The 9,951-nt window shown below is 38.7% G+C and overlaps 1 protein-coding gene across 1 annotated transcript in view; it reads left to right on the top strand.

Moving 5' to 3' along the window:
* Window positions 1–9,951, top strand: part of Oxct1 (3-oxoacid CoA-transferase 1) — a 170,414-nt gene that overhangs the window by 93,628 nt on the left and 66,835 nt on the right. Inside the window, exon 11 of the mRNA XM_008842101.3 lies at window positions 4,590–4,638. Coding sequence (XP_008840323.1) covers window positions 4,590–4,638 — 49 coding nt within the window. The remainder of the gene's footprint in view (window positions 1–4,589; window positions 4,639–9,951) is intronic.

The following is a 9,951-nucleotide window of genomic DNA, read 5'->3' as shown; positions in this document are numbered from 1 at the left end:
TACAATATTAATTCTTCCAATCCATGAGCATGGGAGGTCCTTCCATCCTCTGATGTCTTCCTCAGTCTCTTTCTTTAAAGATTTAAAATTTTCATTGTGGAGATCTTTAATGCCTTTGGTCAGGTTTATTCCAAGATATTTTATTTTATTTTTTTGCAGCTATAGTGAAGGGGATTGTTTCCATGTACTCTTTCTCTGATTGCTTGTTATTGGTATATAGAAAGGCTACTGACCTTTGTAGATTAATTTTGTAACCTGCCACTTACTGAAAGTGTTAATCATTTCTAGGAGTTTTCTTGTGGAATTTTTGGCATGTCTTAGATACAATATATCGTCTGCAAAAAGGGATAATTTGACCTCTTCTTTTCCAATTATTACTCCTTTAATTTCCTTCTCTTGTCTTAGTGCTCTTGCAAGAGTTTCGAGCACTCTGTTAAAAAGGAGTGGAGATAATGGACAGCCTTATTTGCTTCCTGATTTTAATGGGAATGATTCCCATTTTTCTCCATTTAGAATGATGTTGCCTGTGGGTTTGTTATATATGGCTTTAATTATGTTGAGGTATGTTCCCTCCAGTCCAATTCCCTCTAGGACTTTGAATATAAATGCATGTTGAATTTTGTCGAAGTTCTTCTCTGCATCTATTTGAATAACCATGTGGTTCTTGACTTTGAGTCCATTTATATGATTTATGACGTTTATTGACTTACATATATTGAACCATCCCTGCATCCTGGAATAAAGCTGACTTGATCATGGATGATCTTTTTGATGTGTGTCTGTATATGGTTTGCAAGTATCTTGTTGAGAATTTTTGCATCTATGTTCATTAAGGATATGGGTCTATAGTTTCCTTTTTTGGTTGTATCTTTACCTGACTTTAGTATTAGAGTGATGCTGGCTTCATAGAAGGAATTTGGAAGCTCTCCCTCTATTTCTATCTTTTCAAATAAATTAAATAGTATTGGATATAGATCTTCTTTAAATGTCTGGTAGGATTCTGCTGTAAATCCATCTGGTCCTGGGTGTTTTTTATTCAGGAGGTTTTGTGTTACTGTTTCAATTTCCTTATGTGTTATGGATCTGTTTTAGCTGTTGATTTCTTCTTGATTTAGTTTTGGTGGTTCCCATGCTTTTAGATACTGATTTATTTCTTTAGGTTTTCAAATTTAGTAGTGCATAGGTTTTTAAAGCATTACTTTATAACGTTCTGAATCTTTTTGGTTTTTTTTTGTGATGTTCCCCCTTTCATCTCTGATTTTGTTCATTTGGAGGTGCTCTTTTTTTTTTTTTTTTTCTTTTGGTTAACTGGGCTAGGGATCTGTCAGTCTTGTTTATCTTTTTAAGGAGCCAGCTCTTGGATTCGTTGATTCTTTGTATTGTTTTCTTTGTTTTTATTTCATTAATTTCTGCTCTGATTTTTGTCATTTCTTCTTGTCTGCTGGGTTTGGGTTTCATTTGTTTTCGCTTTTCAGGTGTCTTGAGTTGCAATATTAAGTCATTTATTTGAGTTCTTTCTGATTTTTTAATGTAGGCAGTTAGAGCTATAAACTTCCCTCTAAGGACTGCTTTCATCATGTCCCAGAGGTTTTGTTGTGTTGTATTGTCCTTTTCATTTAACTCCAGGAATACTTTTATTTCTTTCTTAATTTTTGACCCATTCATCATTCAGGAGTGTGTTGTTTAATCTCCGTGTGTTCATGTAGCTGTTAGGGTTTCTTCCAGTGTTGATTTTAAGCTTTATTGCATTGTGGTCTGATAGACTGCATGGAATTATTTCAATCTTTTTGTGTTTGTTGAGGCTTGTTTTGTGCCCCAGTATATGGTTGATTTTCGAGAAAGCTCCATGGGGCACTGAATAGAAAGTATTTTCTCTGGTGGTTGGGTACAATATTTGCTAGATGTCTATTACGTTCATTTATTATATGGTATTGTTTAATTCCAATGTCTCTGTTAATTCTCTGTGTTGTTGACCTATCTAATTGTTCAATGGGGTAATGAAGTCCCCTACTATTAATGAGTTGGGATTAATCTGGGTCTTAAAGTCCTGTAGTACTGTTTTTATGAAGTTGGATGCACCAGAGTTTGGTGAGTATATTTTCATGATTGTAATATCTTCTTGATCAGTTTTTTCTTTGATCAGAATGAAGTGGCCCTCTTTTGCTCTTCTGATTAAATTTAGTTTGAAGTCTATTTTGTCAGATAATAGAATTGCAGCGCCTGCTTTTTTCATAGTACAATTTTTTTCCATCCTTTCATAAGGTAGTGCCTGTCCTTGAAAGTGAGATGAGTTTCTTGCAGACAACAAAAAGATGGGTTTTGTTTCTTAATCCATTCAACTAGTCTGTGTCTTTCGACTGGGGAGTTCAGTTCATTGATATTTAAAGTTATCAACTAAAGATGTGTATTGATTCCTGTCATTTTATTTCTATTCACATTCTTGGTGTTGCTATGCATTTCCGGAGTTATGCCTTCATTAAGTTTCTTTCTGTATCCTCTTGGGTATAGTCATTCCTTTCTTCAGCTCTTTGTATTCCTTCAAGAACTCTCTGAAGGGCTGGTTTTGTGGACATGAATTCTTTCAGCCTATTTATGTTATGGAAGATTTTCCTTTCCCCTTCGACTATAATAAACATTTTGGCTGGATAAAGTAATCTGGGTTGTCATCTCTGGTCATTTAGAACTGGCAATACGTTGGTCCAGGCTCTTCTGGCTTTCATAGTTTGCAGTGAAAAGTCAGCTGTAATCTTGATGGGTTTTCCTTTATATGTGACTTGTTTTTCTTTTGCAGCTTCAGTATTCTCTCTTTGTTCTGCACATTTAGTGTTTTTAGTATGATGTGCTGTGGAGAGTTTCTTTTCTTGTCCTATTGGTGTTCTATATGCTTCTTATATTTTTATGAGCATGTCTTTTTTTAATTTGGGCAAATTTTCTTCTACAATCCTGTTGAAGATCTTTTCCATACCATTATCCTGAGATTCTTCTTCTTCCTGTATGCCTATGATTCGTAAATTTGGTCTTTTTATGGTGTCACACATTCCTGCATATCCCATTCTTGTCTTTTCTTAAATTTTTCATGAATCTTTGCTTGAGTGGTGTAATTGTCAGTTTTAGCTTCCAGTCTTGATATTTTGTTTTCCATTTCATTCACCCTATTCGTGAGGCTTCTCTGTCGTTTCCAATTGGTTTATTGACTGTTTCATTTCCTTCTTCATTTCAGCCTGAGTATTCTTTGGTATTTCTAACTTTTTTCTGAATTCATTCAGAAGTTTATCCCTATTGTCTTTCAGTTCTTTGGTTTCTTTGTGTGTTCTTTAAATTCACTGAATTCTTTTATCATGTTTATAATTGTTCTTTTGAACTCCATGTCCTGTGTTATCTCTTGCGGTTCCCATTGTAGTCCTCTACAGGACTGTTGGTACTTGGTGGGGATATATTATTTGGATTTTTCATGTTATTATTTTTTCAATGTGATTTTGACATGTGGATTTCTTTTGTAGTTTCTGATTCTTATATGAGACTCAAACCTTCCTTTGTTGAGTTTAGGTCTGCTTCTTTATGTAATCTTATATGCCTCTGTGGCTTACTTGTTGGGCATGAAAGCTGGTTGGTCTAGGCTTCAGTTTCTCTCTTTTGATTTTATATTGGAGGGGCCAAATTGCTTTTATCTTTCTGCTCAGGCATTCCCACAGAGGCCCAGGTTGGTAGAAGATCAGATGCTCTCAGGCTTTCTCCTGTGGTCTGGATCCCTCCAGAAATGATGCTGTCCTCAGGAATTTGGGGGTTGGGCTGGCCTAGAACCAGGGCCTAGGAAAAATACTGGCCCAGGATGCTGGGGGCCTGGGCTGCCCAGGCATGCAAATTGAGGCAGGTTGGGAACAGGCTCTGAGGTCTCCCAGAGACTTAGAGGGAGGACTTGGATTGGTCTGGATGCAAAGGATCAGGAAGCCGTGGGCAGTCTGACCAAGAGGTCAGTCCAGAGGTCTGGGGCGCCAAGACAAGAAATGGGCTAGTACCCATGCTAGGAGGACAGATAAGGTGGGGGATCTGGCAGGGTGAATGAGGCTGGGGTAGTCAAGGCACAGTGGGTGCTACAGAAATTAACCAGGACAGATGCTGGCCCCAGGAGGCTGGGGGGCTGGGCCTCCTAGAGATGCAAAGTAAGGCAGGGTGGGAACCCGCCCCAAGGACTCCTGGAGAGTAGAGGGAGAAATTGGGTTGGTCTGGATGCAAAAGATCAGGAAGCAGTGGGGAGTCTGGCCAGGAGGTCAGTCCAGAGGTCTGGGGTACCAAGACAAGAAATGGGCCAGTGCCCACACTAGGAGGAGAGATGGCATATTTTTCTTAAAGCATAGAATTTATTTCAAACTGGTGATTTTTAGAAAATATTTCTTACCCTGGCACAAGTATTAGGATAGAAAATACTAATCAGTATGGGAGACAGAGCTAGGAAAACAGGAATTATAACAGTTTACCTCAGGTCCTTGGATGATAACCTTCTTGGGTCTTTAGGGAGATTATTTATATTGTAGTTTTAGTTTGTGATTGAGGAAACTCTTTTACTAATGCATGTATTCTGTGTTTGACAGGGTCCATACCCATTGAAACATGAAGCTGACGCAGATCTCATCAATGCAGGTAAATTTACTTCATAGTTTTCAACATTTTTCTTTGCTACTAATTTAGTTCTGTGCCAAACAGTAGCTACTATATATTTGAACCCAATTTCTTGTTTCTTTCTAGAGAGTCTTGCATGGTATTTGACTGATGAGGGAAATGAGTCTTTCTATTCTTGAGGCCTCCTCTCATTCAGGCTTGATTGGAATAAAGGAGTAATGCAGGTGGTGGTATCTTTAATGGCAGAAGTTAGGTGCATTAGCTGGAGTCCTGCCTGTAAATGGAGAATGCACCCTTGCTTGCTGTTATTGAGAAGAGTTGAAGGACAGGACAATGACCAGGGTTTGGATAGCATGAAGGACACTCAAAAAGGATAATGATGTCCCACAGGGAAGTATTCTTATACATAGCCTTAAGGGGCAGTTACGGTAGAGAGCCACCCAATGGGAACTATGGCTGTTGGTTGAAGAACACCAATTTGCAGAACCCTTGGTGTACTAAAGAGAATCTCTGGGGTCTCCTGCCTCCCATTGGTCAGTGCCAAGTGGAAATGTGCCAGGATTCTCTGGAAGGAGAAAATGGAAATGGGTCCATCACTGTTGATGTAGTCTAGTCCTTTTTAGGGGAGAAGGCTTCCTCTAAAGAGTCAGGATTGCTTAAGGCTGTACTGGGTCACTAAGTATATGCCAAGGATATGAACAAAAATATGGAGTTTCTTTGAGAAAGGGGACTCCAGCATTGTCTTCTCCTTTGTTCCTGTAGTCATATGCTTCGCTTTTTATTACCAGCCTGCTGTTTGACAAGGACACAGAATGCATTAGCAGGCCAGAGAATGACTAGGGCAGGCCTTTTGGCTCTAGTCATTATGCTTGAGGCAACACTGCTGCTGTGGTGGCCTTCAGCTCATCCTTGGAGTGGGGCTGCCCATGAGAATCCAATTTCTATGTTCTAACAGGATTTTCAGTACCCTTCTTTAATTCATTCCACCCCCACAAAAGTATTATCTTAGTTTGCATTAAAAATAGTATGTGTAAGTCTCAGAAGCAATAAGAGCTGAACATAAAGGCCAGCTGTAAGTAGAACTGATGTCTGAAACTTGGAGTTTGGAAGTTAATACGGATTCTGGTTAGATATTTGAATTAGCTAACACAACTCAGCTCTGAAAAGCTCACTGTGATAACAATGACATTTAACCAACGCTCTAATATAATTGTACTGTTTCCTTTAGCAGTAGCTCATTGATCTGTGAAAATATTTGCTGCTTCTTTAATTTATTATGTTAGTGAGTTATTTGCAAAATTAGTAATTCCATTCCAAATTTCAGGCTGGAGCTTGTAAAATCCGGTTTCCTTGGAAGAATGGTTGATCTTTTCAGTTGCTTTGTTAGACAGGAGGTGTTTATGAATCTGTGGAGGTTAAAAGTAGCTCAGTCCCAGCAAAGCTACTGGTTTTCTCTTTCAGGTTCTAAAATGCCACATATAATCTTATAGTACTTTGTAAAACAAGAGTCCCAGCTGTGGATAGGCCGAATGATGTTCTGACTCTCTCATTGTTACTCTTTTTATGGTTTTTATTGCTTTGGATTTGAAGCTATACAACATAGGAACTTCTAGTTAGCAAACCTAGAGTAAAAATTGGTGCTTTCTTCAGCTTCCTTCCAGGACATTGCCCGGAATATCAGCCTGTTGGTTTGGTTAATTTGTGAAAATTACTTTGGATGAAATGAGTTATATTTATGAATATAGTTATTAATATTGCAAAATAATAAAATTACATCCATTGAGCCCCTTTCCTAGTTTCCTAAGGTTGTATGAAACGAATTACTTGGGATAACACCATATGCTTTGTGTGTGTGTGTGTGTGTGTGTGTGTGTGTACACGCATGTAGGTGTGTGGTGTGTATGCATGTGGTATATGTTCAGGTGCATGTGCCTGTGTGCGTGCAGAGGCCAGAAGAGGACATTGGATGTCTTCCTCTGTCACTCTCTGCCTTGATCCTTTGAGGCAGTGTCTCTTGTTGTACTTGGAGCTTGCAGCTTTTGAATATTACATGTATTTATTTATGTTTGTGTGTATGCAGGGCTGGAGTAGCACTGAGCTCACCATGTGGTCCTGGGAATTGAGTCAGGTCGTCAGGCTTAGAAGCAAGCACCTTTACATGCTGAGCCATCTCACCAGCCTTAGCTTGCATTTCCAGCCAGGCTAGCAGCCAGCAAGCCCCAGTAATCCTCCTGTCTGCCCTGACCCTCCATGCTGTGATTCCAGGTGTGTGCAGGACTGGGCCTAGCTTTTATGTGGATGTTGGGATCCAAACTCCAGTCCTTATGCTTGCTCTGGAAGGACCCTTACCCTACTGAGCCATCTCTCCATCCTAACACCATAGGCTTTTTAGGATGGGTTATAGTTTGGTCCTCAAGTGAAAGACCATTATACAGGTTTGGAAACTGAGGCCCAGAAAAGTGATGTGCTCAAGGTAACACTGTTAGGGACTGAGCTCCTTATATTCTCTTGTTCCTTATCCTTGAATCTTTTTCATATACTGAGTTACAGCTGTGGAAAAGCTAACTTTACAGAGACACAGATAGCAGTGCTTAGGACATTTCAGGGACCTATGAAAATCTGGATAGTAGCTTCGTGTAACTGAAATTTTAATACTTCTAGTACTTTTGCTTTTTGTTAAATGTGCATTTTGCATCTTTTCCAATTTCTTGATGTTTTCTTGTTTTGTTTGTTTTTAAGATTTATTTTTATTATTTCTAATTGTGTGTTTGTGTGTGTGTCTGCATGTGGTTTGTGTCCATGAATGCAGTGCCAACAGAAGCCAGAGGTGTCAGATTCCCTGGAGCTAGTGCTGTTTTTTTAATTTTTTTTTGTCTTTTTATGCTATTTAACTTTTTATTACTGTATTTTAAAATTAATTTAATTTTAATTAATTTAATTTATTACTATATTTTAAAATTATTTTTTAACTGAATTTTTGCTAATTTCATATGCTTTGGTCATATTTAGATTGTCTCCCATATCTGCACCCTCCCTCTTTTCTAACACCCCACCAAATTTCTATACTGTAAATATTTATAAAGGCCTATAAAGTCAGGTTTGTGTCCCCAAATGCCCTTCACTGGTCAACCTAAGAGTCTCACCCTTAAACAAGACTGAATCTCCCCATCCCAGCAGTCATTTGTTATCAGTAGTTCCTCAGGTGATGTTGTGGTTTCTTACCCACCTCTATGCTGGAATTTTGTCTGGCTTGAGCTTGTATGGGACTTGTCCATGCTGTCAGTATTGCTGTGAGTTCACATGAGTAACTGCCCAGTTGTCTGGAAAGTGCTGTTTCTTTGTGGTCATCCACCATCTCTAGCTCCTACAGTCTTTTTGCCCCCTCTTCTGCAATGATCCCTGAGCCTTGGGAAGCAGAAATTTTATATAGCAGTCCTATTCAGAGATGTTCAGTCTGCAGCCTCTTATTTGCCCATTTGCCGGTTGTGGGTTTCCGTGATAATCACCATTTGCTGCTTAGGGAAGCTTTCTGGTGAGAATTGAGAGATGCATTAATCTATAACAAGAAGTCATTGCAAATCAGTTTAATATTATATCTATATAGCAACTTAGTTATATTAAGCTTTCTTTCTTGGACTATAGGCTGTTTCACTTTAGGCTCCTAGTCCTGATATCATTGTCATGTATGGGCTCCATGCTATGAAGCAGACCTTAAATCCAATGAGAAAGTAGTTGGTTACTCCTGTAATATTAGTGCCACTGTTACATTGGTGGGCATATCTTTTAGGTCAGTTGTTGTAGCTCACAGGATTCACAGCTGAATAAGTAAGGCTCATGCTAAATTTTCTCTTCAGATAGTTTGCATAACACCTTCCAGCACTGTGAAAACTGGGTAGTAGAGATGAGACTTGAAGGCAGCCAGCACTAGTTGGATTTCTCCTCATTTGTTATACAGCTCATGTGTGTCTTCAGCAATAGGGTCTTAGTGTGAAGTTCTGATGGGTAACCAAGAGTAGGGGCAATGGCCAGTATTGTTTGAGGGACTGTAGGACACCTGGTCATCAGGTTCTAGAAAGGGAGTCCATACCTCTCATCGAGCTTTTATTTTCCAAGCCCGTGTTGTCTAGTAGCAGCAGTATCCCTCTGTTATAAGGTAAGTCCTTTTAACGTCTTTATAATGTATGTTTATGCTTTAAGCTTCTATAGTGGCAGGTTTCCATATGTCTTTCTCTAAAGGCCTTTAAGTGTTAGTTACCCTACCCCATTCTCCCTCCATTGCCCGACCCTCCTATTCTCCACCCTCTTTTGCCCTCCCTACTCCTACTCTTATTCCCTTTCTCCCTTTATAGCATTACATTCTACCTTCCCTTCTAGGAAGCCCCCCACCCATTGGCTGTTTATTAGTTTCTTGACCTCTTTGGATTTTCAGATTGAAACATAAATATCAAGATTTCAAAGCTAGCGTCCAGCTATGAGAGAAAACAAGCAATGTTTGTCTTTTTTGATCTGGGTTACTTCACTCAGGATGATTTTCATCCATTTACCTGCGAATTTTATAATTTAGTTTCTTTAAGAGCTGAGTAAGATTCCATTATGTATATGTGCCACACTTTAATTATCCATTCATCAGCTGATGAACATCCAGGTTGTTCTCAGTACCTGGCTAATATGAAAAGGACAGCAATGAAAATGGATGAACAGGCAGTTCTATAGTAAGGTATAGAATCTTTTGGGTATATGCCCATCAGTGGTCTGGCTGGGTCATATGGTAGATCAGTTTTGAGTTTTTTGAGGAATCTCCACACTGATTTTCATAGTGGCTGCACAAATTTGCACTCCCACCAGCAGTGAATATGTTCATCTTTCCCCAGCGTTTTTCATTTTTTCTTTTTTGGATCTTAGCAATTCTGACTGGGATAAGATGAAATCTCAAAGTGGTTTTGATTTACTGTTTCCTGATAACTAAAGATGCTGAACAATTTTTAAAGTATTTCTCAGACATTTGTGTTTTGTCTTTAGAGAACTTCCTGTTCAGCTACTTGTCCCACTTTTAATTGGGTTGTTTTTTTTTTTTTGATATTTAGTTTTTTGAGTTCTTTCTATAGTCTAGATACTAATACTCTGTCAGGTATAGCTGGTAAGGAATTTTTTCCCATTTTTTAGATTGCCTCTTTACTCGAATGATAATGTCTTTTGCTGTACATAACCTTTTTCATTTATGTGATCTCATTTGTCAGTCGTTGGACTTAATGCTTGTGCTATAGGAATCCTGTTCAAAATGTCCTTTCCTGTGCCTATAAATTCCAGTGTATTCCCTACTTTCTCTTTTATCTT

The sequence above is a fragment of the Nannospalax galili genome, unplaced genomic scaffold, assembly GCF_000622305.1.
Source record: "Nannospalax galili isolate Female #2095 unplaced genomic scaffold, S.galili_v1.0 scaffold139, whole genome shotgun sequence".
Lineage (NCBI taxonomy): Eukaryota > Metazoa > Chordata > Mammalia > Rodentia > Spalacidae > Nannospalax > Nannospalax galili.
This window is presented reverse-complemented; position numbering and strand designations above follow the sequence as displayed.